Source organism: Sylvia atricapilla, chromosome 3, assembly GCF_009819655.1.
Source record: "Sylvia atricapilla isolate bSylAtr1 chromosome 3, bSylAtr1.pri, whole genome shotgun sequence".
In the NCBI taxonomy this organism is placed as follows: domain Eukaryota; kingdom Metazoa; phylum Chordata; class Aves; order Passeriformes; family Sylviidae; genus Sylvia; species Sylvia atricapilla.
The window spans coordinates 68,955,055-68,969,317 of record NC_089142.1 but is presented as its reverse complement, the minus strand read 5'-3'; the positions used below and the strand labels follow the sequence as shown (position 1 = coordinate 68,969,317).

At 36.5% G+C, this 14,263-nt stretch overlaps 1 protein-coding gene across 3 annotated transcripts in view; it reads left to right on the top strand.

Annotated features, from left to right (window-relative positions):
* The window catches only part of RYR2 (ryanodine receptor 2), a 378,658-nt gene that overhangs the window by 84,399 nt on the left and 279,996 nt on the right, over nucleotides 1-14,263 (top strand). For all 3 annotated transcript variants that reach the window (XM_066315680.1, XM_066315679.1, XM_066315678.1), the window contains exon 2: nucleotides 9,010-9,129. In XM_066315680.1, coding sequence (XP_066171777.1) covers nucleotides 9,010-9,129 — 120 coding nt within the window. The remainder of the gene's footprint in view (nucleotides 1-9,009; nucleotides 9,130-14,263) is intronic.

Sequence of the window (14,263 nt, the reverse complement as noted above, 5' to 3'; positions counted from 1 at the left end):
TCCTTTTTTTTTTTTTTTTTTTTTTTTTTTTTTTTTTTTTTTGGTTGTTGTTGTCTTGTTTTGATTTTGGCGCGCTGTTGTGTATCTTTAGTACTGCAGATTGCCATGACGTTGCTGTAATGTTCTAAATTATTTGATGACTAAGTGGAACTTTTTGGGGAAGGAGGAGGTAATGTGGTCATTGTACTCTGTATTGAGAACTACCAGCAAATCTGGTCCTTCAGAATTCCATCTGTTCTGCCTGGGGTTTTCTTTCTCAAAGAAGAATTCCATTGGAATAAGGTTGAATACTTAGGAAATTACTCCTCCTACAGGATAAAATGAAAACATGAGCGATTAAATGTGTTCAGACCATTTAGAATTTTGTGACCAGAAAAGTCTTGTCACTTCCTCTCAGTCTCAGACAAGTTCAGCTATGCATGAATCATCCTGAAAGAAGTTTTCTTGAGCAGTTTCTGCAGTCTTGTAATGATGAAGCTTCTAAACTGGTCTGTAAAAATGCTTTATTTTCAGAATACATCTCTCTGGCTGTTTAATACTTATTTCCTTAATGCAATAAGGAAAAGTATTAATTGTCCCCTATTCCATGTTTTAGTGACAAAAAGTGACAAAAATACCACTGTTGCCAAATTTTACATAATCTAAGCAGACCGCATCCCAGCAGTTTTCCTTGATCTTTCCTGTTTTTCTGTAGGTATCTGCAGGTATTTTCTGTAGGTCTTTTTGCTCTGTGTCCTTCCCTTATTCAAAATGAAGGGTCAAAATGGCTGAACTTTACTATTGCAATGGTGATCTGCAGCCAAGGAGATAGTGTAACTGTGGTCCAAGCTCAGATAGAGTAATCAAAATTGGTGGCCTTTTCTTACTTTGGTCACAATCTTTGTGTTCAGATGTCAGAAGCTCTAGAGTCATTGCCCTAAAGTGGTATTTAAAATTTGGTACTTTGTTGAAGGTATTGGCTGATCAGTCAAGAATAGAATTAACAGTTAAGTAATGCTACTTTCTGAGTGTTTGGTTGCTGTCCTCTATAGAGCTGTTGAAAACCTATTTAATCTCTGCAGATCATAGTTCTGTATGTATGTGGTGTTTCATAAATCTTGTTCATCAAGGCTTCCATTTGTTGTCTGCAGGGACTTGGAGAAGGAAAAACACCATCTTAACTTGTTACTTCTCTGTTGTAGCTTTTGACTTTCTAAAACACAGAAAGAAAAATGCTCTGGGGCAACTAGTAGTAGTAGGGCTTCTGTCAGGACTTAAAGCGTGTTTTGTGTGTTACTCAGATGCCTATCATAAAAAAAGTCGCATCTGATTTTTGATTTTTCTCTTTTTTGGCTGGTCAGATGTCTAGGTTCACCTTAGGGGATTGATTTGTGGACCCTATTGTCCCGTTACCATATGGTTGCCTTGAATTACGAGTCTTGTGCTTGATGACCCACAGGTCCTTCAAACCTTCATTCTACTCTATAATCTAGTGTTTATCTCAACGAGGCAAAGGGTCGAAGTGAAGTTTATAAGTCAAGAGGTATTCTATAGTTTCCCTAGGCAGAAAGGAGTTTGTACTGGCTAAACTTCTATTTGTAAATCTACAAAATAGATTAAAGTATGGGTGACACCTATTCCCATTGCACAGTTCAGCTGCACAGCTGAACAGTAAATCGGATGCAGTGAAGCAGAACTCTGCCTGTGTGGCATTTGAGGGACCCATTAAAAATTGAGATGTTAAATTATAGTTGTGAGATCCTGATTTATAGCATATGGAAGTTGAGGAAACATTCTACTGATAGCAGAATTTGCCATATAAAGCAGCAGTAGCAATTTGAAAGTACAAATGTAACTTACCAAGTTTAATCTTTGAATGTTTAATTTTGTAAATATGACACTGTTCTCTACACAGTTTCAGAATTGGTATTGTCAGGGCACAGTAGAAACACAGAGTCAGCATTATATCTTTAAGGGAGGTAATTATGTATAATCAGATTTTGAAGAGCACAGCAAATTATTTAAATTAGTAATAACTCATGTAATTTGTTGCATTCTCTGTAAAGAAGTAAAGTAGAAAGTATAAAATCTAAAATCAAGGAAAATACTTGAAAAAGGTTTCCTGTTTTTGTCATGAAATGGAAGGGAAATATTAATGTTATGGTCATGATGTGAAGAGTTTAAGCCCCTTGGTTGGGCTGAAGCATATACAGTGTTTCTAAATACATTTATTACTTGTGGTATATTGCTACTTTATTTATCTTCACGTTTTCCTGCGGAGGATTGTAGCAAGACTTGCTTTTCTAATACTGTGCTTTTCTTGCATGGTTAAAATAAAACACTTGGAGGTAGTAATGGGATAGTTTGTAACACAGGAGAATGATGTACTCTAGGAAAATACATTTTGCATTCTCAGAGAATGGAGAAAAAAAAGAAATTATTCAATCTTTCTTATCTTTTGACTCCCCACTAACCCATTACCAGATAAGAATGAATTCAGAAGTTGTAGAAATATGTGAAAGGATTAAAAGTTTAAAGGACTACAATGTGCAGAATAAAAATAAAACCAAACATGATGAATATTTAAAAAACCCTAACCAAACAAACCACCAAGTATCAGGTTTCCAGGAAAATGCCACAGCAAATACTCCACCCTCTAAAATCCCAGATATGTGCATGTTGAAGAGGTGTTGCACTGTAGATGTGCCCACCTGTGGGAATTGCCAGACACTTGTAGTTCTTTAATAGAATTGACATTGAGAAGGTTAAGGATTAGTCAGAACTGACTTCACATGCGAGATAACAATTTTCAGGGTTTAAAAGGACACAGTAACACCATTACAAGGAAATATATGCATGCATAAATGTGTGAACAATATGACAAAAATATATCTACATATACATACATTTGTATGCATATGTACATATGTGCTTTTGTCCAGTTGTAACTTGAAACTGATGTTTTTGAAAAAATGCAGGTAGTCAAAACATTCATATTGGAACATAACATGCCCAGATCTTGGCACAAGAAATTAACCTTTCTTCTTGACTGGGCAGTGTATATTTCCTGTAATCTTAGGAGAATTGAATGTATTTCATAGAGAAGTCAAATAATTGTTGCAAATGAAAGTAAGTGCTATTAAGGAGCTTGAGAACTTGCTGTTTTAATAATATACCTTGAGAACAAACCCATGCTCTTCCCTCATTAATCTGGTCTTTCAGAGTGCAGTTCTAAGGTGCATTTTGCCAGTTTATGGCTATTACTGGCAATATTTTGGTTTTAGGTGTAGTTTTTAGCTGTAGAAAAATGCTGTGGTGCTGTTAAAGGGAAGTGTTGGGTTTTATTAGTCACTGGATCCTCTGCTAAATCAGTCATTTATTTAGTTTCTGTGAATATAAAGATTGCAAGACAAGAATTATGTAGCCTTTAATGAATAGATATTATTAAAAATCTGCTGTATTCTGCTTTTAATCAAAAACTGTCCTTGCTTTTCCAAACTGGACGTTTAAAAAATAATTAGAGCTTTGTGACATAGATAACATCTACCTGAATTTTTCAGAATACTTCTTGAAAAATCAGAATTCATACTGTAGTGTTCTTATCAAAAGCTTGTGCTGTTTGAGTCAGTGCAGATATCTGACATGACACAAAGCAGAATATCTTCATGCTGGAAGACATGGTATCTTTAAAATATGGGAACTGGTGTACTGGCTGAAATGTAAGGTTTTATCAGGATTAATGGGTTACTCCAAGATGGTTCTTGATCATGAACTTAAAGCAGTGTATATGGCTGGTTATGGAAGCTTTAGCTGCACAGTGCCTTCTACAAGTTCATTTCATAGAATCATTGAATGTCAAGGGGTTGGAAGGAGCCTTAGAGAGAGTTCCAACCCCCTCAACCCTGTGCAGCTGCACTTTCTACTAGACCAGGATGCTTAAGGCCTTACCCAGCCTGGCTTTAAACCTGCCAGGGTTGAGGCCTTTTTCAGTGTCTTATCACCCTGACAGTAAAACATTTTTTCCTACTATCTAACCTAAATTTCCCCCCTTTCAGTTTATACCCTTTACTCTTTGTCCCATCATTGCAGCTCCTGATGAAGGGTCCCTCTTTGACTTCCTTGGCCAGAGACACTGGAAGGTTGCTTTGAGGTCTCCACATGACCTTCTCTTCTTCAGGCTGAACAGGCTCAAATTTCAAATCCTGTCTTCATAGAGATGGTGTTTCAGTCTTCAAACCTGGGGAGAAGAATAGTTCTGACTCAGGTTATCAGTCAGCTGGGCAATGTGAGCACCAGGTCTGTCGCCTTGTAGGCATACTCTGTTATTGTAGCTTGGTAGAATAATTTTTGCTCCTTACCATCCACATTTTTGGGATGGAGATTGCTGCACTTCGAAATTCGTTACTGTTATGAAGCAGCTCAGATTGTAAACTAAAGAATGAATGAGAATGATTAGAAGAATCATCCATTGAAGTATCTAAACTAAATGGACAGCTTCCCAAGTTAGATTCACTCTTAGATGCAGTAAATGTAATACATCAGAGATTGTGCTCCATTGTTGTGACTGACGTTTCCTTGTACATTTGATAACTATGTGCACAGAATTTGTGTGGATTTTGGCACATACTTTCCCTTGCTCTCTAGATACCTCTTTCTGTGTATCCATACCCTGGAAAAATAGGAGATGAAGCAGTGTCTCTGGACTTATTAATGAAAGCTACTATGGTGATAGGGAATTGGGATGAAAATGGTAAAATTTTCAAATTTCCGCGGAGGAAACAGGCAGATGTTTACCAAAGTGATGATTTATCAGCAAAACAAGAGTAGCAGAAATATCTGGCAGTTGAAAAGACTGCAGGGCTTTTGGCTTTGTGCTAATGCCCTTTCTTCCAAACTGTATTGAAGCTTTTTCAAGACTAAGAAATTTTGTATAATCTTTATCTGTTGTGGTTGTTTTGAATATGAATTTTAAATCAAATACTGTCAGTAGGTACTGCAGAATATAGATACTGTTTTTTATTTGCATTTTAATGAGATCAAGTATATACTAAGTCATCAAATTGAAAATTATTGAGGCACACTACTGGTTATTAAAACATGTTACCTTGATCTATTATGAAGACCTGTAACTGTGTTAATAGGTTTTTTCTTTTGCCTGTGCACTTCGTGTTGTCAGTGCAGGTATGCACAGACATGAACAGGCTTCTACACATCTTAAAACGCTGTTTGTCCAAGAGTTTATATTCCATGTGGATAAAAAATTTGTACAAGTGATTATGTTTTAGCATTAAACACCTGCGCTTGAAGTTGGTTTCTTGGACTCTCAAAAGTTTGTCTGTGTTTAGTTTGTTGTGATGTGAAATAAGATTTGCAGATATGTTTAAAAGGCACTTATATTCTTGTCAGGAACTTTGCATTGCCTCTACGCCTCTGAATTTTCAGTCATGTATGAAGACAATTGATGTATTTGCTTAACTTTTAAAGGCTACTGTTATTGCAGTTTGAACTATAAATACATTGATCAGTTCTAATCTGACAGGAAAAGTTATGATGATCTAATACCAGAAGATAATATGAAAGAATAAACCAGTTTGAGACATATCATAATTCAAGATGTAAGAATATCTGAAAGGTATTTTTCATAGACATTTAGTATGATGCATACGTTAGTGTTCTTCACATAAGAGCAAAGTGATCTTCAGTGAAGGTCTCTTTGGTAGTGTGACTTCAGATAAGGAAATTATGCATTTTTAGCTCTCTTGATACTGGGACTGTTTATCATTTGCTGGTTTGAAAACAGGTTTAGAAAAACATTGCTGGGATGCTTACCTACTTACCAGTTTGCTTTAAAGAAATGTAATGGAATAATGTATTGATAGGTTTCTGCAACATAATCAAGTTGAATATCTATAGGAATCTTCTGAACACAGAGTTAGTAAATGCTGGAAGACTGAATGTAATGTGGAGCCTATATTAGATAATTCTGTAATGATGTGGCACAGAAATGAAAAGTAACTTAGCACTCTGTGTGTGTGATGCTCATTATCCATAATTGTCTTTCACATGATCTGACAACGGCATCATATTTTTCTTAACCTTATGTGCCAGTTGTTTCAACACTGCCTGGGCTAGAAAAATAAGTTCTGCAACACCATGACTCTGAAGTCTGAATTGAGAGAGCATTTATTGTGACCATTTCCATAGAAAACAAAGAAAGTATATCAGAGTTGAAATTCGGTTTGTTTTAATAAACATGTCCTGCCAGCCCGGAAATAAACTTTGGGAAAGGGTATGTGAGGGTGATTTATTTTCATGAAATTGTAAGCATTTATTAGCAAAATACCTTTTTTTGTTTGCCAAGTGTGTAACAAAATAATCCATGTATGCTGTACACTGTGCAGAGAAAGAAGGGGAGAATGTTTGCAAAATGAATGGAGTAAGTTTGTGTCAGGAAATTTAGTAGTTGCTTGTGTTCCTGTTCTTAATCCTCCAAGTCAGCATCTGCATTATACATGTGTGCTTGGTAATTGAGCTTAATTGGTTTGCAGGGAAGGGTATGATATATTAGATCCTTAACTAAAATTAAGCATGTCAGGGATTTGCCCCAAACTAACATGTTTTTGCTGTTGTCAGCATAGAATAAATTTTGTGGATGGGCTATATACAACACTGTTCAGATGTTCTCTAAAAACCTAGCGTACAATGGTAGAAAGTGCGGCAGTACAGAAAAAAACTGGTGGCTCATTACAGTAGAAAGTAGCCTTATTGTGTTTGCTTCTGTCTGTGAAGGTACGGTGCTAGGATCTTCTTTAGCAACTGTTTTTGGAAACAACTCTAACACAAAGGTGGCAGGGTTACTGAAATTTCCATTTTGCTGGGGTAGTTACTTCAGGAAGAGAAAGAAGCAGCAGAATGTATTTATATAGCTTCAATCTAACACCACTATTTTTAATGTGAAAAGAAACTTTATTTGAATCAAGTGTAGTTAAGATTAGGTAATAGTCATCTAGGGCTTGAAAAAATAAACACGACCAACCACTTGCTCTCCCCCCAAATACTCTGGGCTTTAATAAGTGATGTTACTTTTACAAAGAGTACACAGCAAAACTGTTAGGCCTGTATTTGTGGTCTTTTCAATCCTTGATATTGGCCTTCAGGGATTTTTCTTTCTTAGCTATGATTTTACACCGTTAACTTCACCAGTAACATATGTGTGTATTAAGTTTTTTGGATTTGATGCCTGACTAGAAGCAGTTATAATTTTTCACCTCTACAATTGTGAATTGCAGCATGGGCACTGTTGCTGGTATACAAGGAAAATTGCTTTACCTTACACTTACTTTTTCCATATGGGGACAATTAAAAAAGGGTAACAGGAATTAAATTTTTTTGAGTGTCCAATTAAACCCTATGTAAGCTCCTGTTCTTTTCAGATTGAGATGCACTTTAATTTAGTTTAGTTTAATTATTTGAGTGAAGGATATGGAACCAAATGAAAACTAGCTTAATTCAGGATGAATGTTTATGGGTGGCTTCAAATTATGCAGTTCAATTTAAATTCAGGCGTTTATTTAACTTGATGAACTTTTCTGAATGTCCCTCTGTTGCAAGTCACCTATGAGAACAACTCCTTTTTGGTAAACATTCCTGCTTTAATGCATGCATTTTTGTAGTCTTAGCATGTTCTGATTCCAGTTACGTGCTTCATCCTGTAGTTTTATTGTTCTATTTATCTAATTTTATTTACAGGGTTAAATATGGTCTTTTCATAATTTTTCATTTGAAATTTATTATCAGAAACTCATAAATGAATTGGCAGAATGCATAGGGAGATGCTATTTTTTCTATTCTAGGAAAGAAAATCTTTGTTACAAAATAGACTCATTGCAGTAAAATTTTCTTTCTTTAACTTGAACCATATTTCTACTGAAATTCTCCAGCTGCTGATTGTGTTACTTAGAAGAACAGTGATTTAAATAAGAGTCTGCCTCTGTTTTCTGGAGCTTGATAAGATCTTTACCTATTACTACACAGAATTAGTCTTGTAAAATTTTAGTTAATTAACGATTAAGGTATTTTGCTTTGCTGTGTGCAAGATATCACTGGTTCCTCCTAGACCCTTCTTTCTCTGAAATACTGAGCAAAGCTATGGGACAGCTGTCCCAATAACTCATTTCCCTTTTAATTCTGAGTATTTCATGCCTCTCTTTATATGCTTGCACATTAGGATAAGCACAGAACACTTAATTGGCAAGTTCATAAAAGTCTATTAAACTCAGTATAAGATAGGTGTATACTTCCTCTGATAAGCTTCAGTGCTCTGCTAAGTCATCATTCTTTCATTACCTTGTGTCACAAACTCTTCCTTGCTCACTAAAGTCTCAGCAAGTCACCAAACCTCTTTCTGGTAGAAACCGTGGGTAGTTCTCTCCACAGCTTTTTACAAGGAGCAGCAGTGAGTAGACGCTAGCTTTTTGGAAGAAAAATCCTTTATTTACACAAGACTATACTTTTCAACTTACTTCAAACACTGAGTTATGAACTGTATATACAAAATTACTCTGAAGATAGGAAAAATATTTTTTCTTATGTTTACTTATTGCTTTATAACCTTCTAAGCAAGTTGCACTAACTAGAATATGTGCAGTATATACACAAACAAGTAAATTCAAGTGTATATGGTACCCATCAGTTCATTGATTTTAAGATTTTCTACTTTGCATTGTATGAATGACCTATGAAAGAAATACTAATTCCCATGTGCTTTCTGTGTAGTTAAAATAAAACTCCTTATCTGACTTTTATTATCAGGACAGGCAGACAGAAAAAGCACATATGCAGTTATGATAATTATTTCAATTGATTTGCCTACAGTTAAAATTCAAAATAAAAACTATGCTGAGGTTCGAGTCTTCTTGTGTTCAGGGACAACAGTTTGTGTGTTTAACAATGATTTTTTTAAAAGCTACCTTAGGTCTTGTTGCATCAGAAACATAACCCTAGTTCTCTTTTTCCTTTTTTTTTTGGTAGGATGATGAAGTGGTTCTGCAGTGCACTGCAACCGTTCACAAGGAACAACAGAAACTGTGTCTTGCTGCAGAGGGATTTGGCAACAGGCTTTGCTTTTTGGAATCCACATCAAATTCTAAGGTACCTCTGAGGGTTTTAATTGTCATTTCATGTCACGATGTTAAGATAGTTTTAACATTGCTTGCTTTGATGTAATTTACACATATCTGTCAAGGAGAAGGGACAAATTAAATCCATCAATAATATAAGGAATATTTAATGCCCATTCAAAGTTTAATTCTTCCTTTGGCTGGACTCTAGTGTGGTGTTTTCTGTTTTGGGTTTACTTTAAACTGTTTAGCTGCCGAAGTCCACCCCAAATAACGTGCTTGTTATTTTGCTTGTGCGAACTCAGTTGTAGTAAGTCACACTGCAACTCAAAAGATGAGTTGATTGGTCTGATTCTAACTCCACAGAAAAGAGAGCAGTTATTATATTTGTGTTAATTTTTTATTCTTTGGCCTTTATATTGATATGATTATTACTTTGAGACCTGATTCCATATCTGAGCATAGTGCAAGTATCAAGATTACCTCATCTAACACATTTTATCTAAGCCTCCTCTAACTCTGGTATATATGCAGTAGAGAGTAGTTTGAAAAAATAACTTTGCTGTTTATTGCAAATAAGAGATTTTGTTTCACAATCACATATGCTCAAATAAATCTTATGAAGACCAAAATGGGCCTCCTGAGGGCAGAACTGGTTTTGTGGACAAAGTAATGGATATACTTGGACATTTTATTCATAGAAAGGGAAGAACATTGTTTAACATATTTGTTTTCTCTTTAGTTAAGATATAAATATTCTATAAGAAAATATAATTAGGTAAAGCATCTGGAAAGACATCTAGAAAGATTTAGAACAAAAAATGATGGTTATCTTGCCAGCTTTCATAACATCACTTTGATTTTCTCTGATAGTTCACAGAGTAATGCTTCATTTTCTGTCTCATCATTTTGAATGTATTATTCATAATAATAAATTTTTCACTAGGATATTAATGATTCATTATAATAGCAGTGATCTTGATGAAGTAATTCATGCTGCTCTGTTTTAAATGAACCTTTTTAACAATAAAAATGTGCTAGGATGGAAGTGGTTGTCATGCTAGTTGCCTGTGGGGCCTGAAAGTTCTATTCAATGAGTTTGTAATCATTCAGTAAGTTTGGATATTAAATCTGCAGTCTCTCCCCATATAAAACTCCTGAATATTCCTGCCTTTAAGGAACACAGTGGAGGTTTCATATCAGTTTTGTGTTTGTTTGCTAAAGCTGCTTTTTCTCCTTGTTTTATGTAATAATCTGTACTCTGCTCATTCGTCGTGAGCTTGGGGGTTAAAAAAAGGCAAATAAAAGAAATCCCATCCAGCTCATCTGTGTTTTAATTTTTAAGGACTGACAGTTGCTAGGATGAACTCATCTGAAGTCATTTGTAGATATAAATACTGAGCAAGCCATAAAATTATCAAATCCTTAAAGCAAAGTTGACTATTAATAAGAATAAATAAAAATGTTCTTATTACTCCTATCTGTATCTACATGTTACTACTGCATTATGTAAGGAGGAACATAGGAAATATTCAAAGAGGTATGTGATAATTTGAAACGTGTTCCAACAGAGATCTTGAGCCTGTTAAAAGAGTTCTATGGATGTTTTAGAGGCTGTTTTCCAGTTAGAGTAGGATTGTGATGCACTTTAACGCAAACAGTGCTGTGGCAGCTGATTTACAGGCAGGGATCAAGGATGGAATGCAAACCCAAGCACCAATAACAGACTAAACATGAGTAATAGATTTCTGCTATTGTCCTGGACTTGCTTTTTTGAGAATGCTTATTACTATCCTGTGCTTTTTTCTAATATCTTTCAGAATGTGGGTCCTCGTGGTGTAGCTGACGTTTTATTAGAACGTTTTCATGTCCACTTTCCTGCCCTAGGATCACTAAATAATTCTCACTACTTAAGTAATGGTCAAAATTGAAGATAAATCTTGATAGAATAATTTGTTAACTGCTGACCATTAATACTTACCTCTGTACAGCAATAACACTGGGAGATAAGGCAAGAGATGCATGTAAAGGCAAAGTAAAGCAAGGAGTTCATTCACGTGTTCCCATGAACAGGCAGCTGTTCATCCTGGGGAAAGCAAGGCTTCATCGTGCATCATGGTGGCTTGCAAAGACAAATGCTGTCATTCTGAATACTCTATATGCTGAGCATGAGGTCATATGGTCTGGAATATCCCTTGGGCTTGTTGGAGTCAGCTGTCCTGGCTGTGTCTCCTCACAACTCCATGTCACCTTCACCCTGCTTGCTGGTGGAGGGAGTTGAGGACCAAGAAAGGTCTTGACTTAGTGCAAGGCTGAAAATTGCTCAAATTGACCCCATATCTTGAAGAGCAAGATAACAGATAAGCAAGACATCACGTCTACATTATGTGTAATTTTATTTATAGGAGACAGTCCTGAATATAAATACACAGGCTTGCCCAAGATAAATGCATGATTACCTCATCTGTAGAGGTGTAGCAGCTCAAGACAAATATTTCTATTTCAATTTCTTCCAATTTCAAAGAAAATCTGTCTCAAAACAGATCTTGTTCTAGGAATAGGTTGCAATGTCAAATGTATAACAATATTAGATTTATAAACCATCAAAAATTTTTAACATGGAAAAAGTTGTAGCAGGAATAAAAACAAAACTCCAAGATGTGCTGAAGACAAAATTTAAAATGCTCTCTTTCTTTATCTCATGCAATTATTTCTTCAGGAAATTTTGTCAGATCTATAGCGTGAACTTTTATTTTGTGAGTAAGAAGAAGGAAGTAAGGGATGGCTGTCAGAAAAAAAGGGAAAAAGTCACATTGTTACGGTTTAACCCCAGCCAGCAGCCAAGCCCCACACAGATGCTTGCTCACTACCCCACTGGGATCAGAGAAAGAATCAGAAGGGAAAAAGTGAAAAAGCAGAAAAGGCCTTGGTGCTGTGCAAGCCTATAGAAGAAGGGAATACAGGTGACTTTGTCCCTGATAAGTAAGATTTGTGTTTATTACCCAGTTCAGCCTCACCCCTGAGGAGTCGCAGCCCTATTCAATAAAGAAAAGTGTGATAAAAGGGAGTGGCTTAGCTGGTGAAGGAAATCATCATGGACAATCATGGACATGAGGATGATGAAGGATCCTGGAGAGAGACAATCCCTGCTGTGAGGTCAGTCTAGGTCTGCAGTTAGAGGAGGCTGTTGTTGGAACCTGCAGTCACACTCTAGCCAGGTAAAAGCCTGCAGTCAGAGTCTGCAGACCAATACCTGCAGTCTGAGTTTGGCAGGAAATAACCAGCAGTCAGAGGCTGCAGGGGAAACCTACAGTAGGAGCTTGCTGCAGCCAGAGTCAGTGAATAGTTGGAGTCAAGATGGTTGAGCTGTAAAGAGGAACAAACCTTTTCATGGTGTGAAAAACAAGAAGTCTGTGTCTTGGCTCATTTCTACCCTCTAACAAGAGGGCTGCTGCAACACAAGCCCTGTTCAGCAGTACCAAAAACATCTCGATATCATCAACCCTATGTTCAGCACAAATCTAAAGCACAGCTCTGTACCAGGCACTGGGAAGAAAATTTACCCTACTCCAGCCGAAACTAGCAGACCTGTAAACTTCCTTTTTGGAAATCATCTGTCGGTAATTTTGTTTCATCATTGTTTGCTGTACTTTTCAATTTTTTCCTTGTGTGGAAGACCATCGCTTTTATTAAAACTAAAATTAAGATTAATTTTTTACATTTGAATGCTAGTTGTTGCTTTATATATACAAAGAGATTGGTAATATGAGGAAGTCCATTCATTAAAAGATTATGTTGTCTGCTAGTGAAGTAATCTTTCTTTAAACTTGAATAATGCAGGGATTCCTGAAAAGCAAATAAGGTGGAGCTGTATTTTACAGCTTCTGAAAACTATTCCTGTCCATAGTGCAGAATGAAAAATACTCAGCTCTGGGTCAGTCACAGGTGATGTTGATCCTTTGTGAACTGCTGCACAGCAAAACACTGGAAGCTGCTTTTCTAAATGGCATAAGGGTTTGGTTTTTTTCCTGTTTTTATGGCTGGTAGTAAACATATTAATTTCATTCTGCCCCGAGGTATGGACCTACCTTACATCATTAAAAAGTACTGATAAAAACTATGTGTGTGTGGGTTTTTCCTCTCTTGAAGTCTCTGTAATTTGGATTTGAGAGAGGGGAGGATAACATAATGAAGGTTTTTGAAGGTCTAAAAAGGCCTCCCAAGTTGGTTTTTGGTTTTTATCCCCCTTCAACTTCTTGAAGGAGGGAGTGCAGTGTGTGATCCTATGGTTTCATCTTTTTACATGTAAGTCACAGTTCTGAGAGCAGAGTCCAGAAACTGATAATAATTCTATTTGTAAAGTTAAGGAGATATTTCACATGGAACTAAGACTTTGATAACTTATTTTCCATTGTGCTTTTGAAGAGTCTCTTCTGTGTCAGAGCAGAAAGATTCTTCAGATTTAGTGCTGGTCTGGTGTAGGCCAATTGGTTGGGAATTCTGAATCCATTATCCAGGGTATGTCAGTGATGCTGCATTGTTTGTTGGCCCCTAGAGGCTACTGTTTAGAGGGGTAGAAAATAAAGCCTGATGGTAAGACTGACATACTGCTTCTCGTGCTGACAAATACAAATAATTGGATTTTTATCTTTGCCCTTTTTTTGGTCAGATGAATTGGCAGGAGCTGGACAGGTGGCTGTGCTTAAAAGGAAGAGGAGAATGGGAGAAGGGGACTGAAGTAAATTATACCTGGCACAGACAAGGCTACATGAAAGTGTGGTCCTTCAGTATTTATGCAAGCTGTTTCCATGCCAGCAGTCAAATTCTGTATGTGTCTGGAGAAGGGTGTCTGAGTGGTGGGACATTGGCCTGAACTCTTGTACCCTGATTGCCTCTGGGAGAGAAACCCTTTTCTCCGTTTGTCTTCTGGAGCGTAAGATCTGAAGACAAGGGTTGCCTTCTTTTTTTGTCTTTTACAGCAAACATATTCTCAGTGGCCAAGACAAATATTCTGTCCCCAGAGAACTCAAGTCTGAAACTCTCTGACAGCTGAGAACTGAGAGAGCTCTCTGACTGTGCCTTGTGTACAGTTTTTGATTGTGTAAATCCAAATAGATAAAAAATCACTGGGTTTCCATTAATACAGGGATGAAAGTAGATGCTTT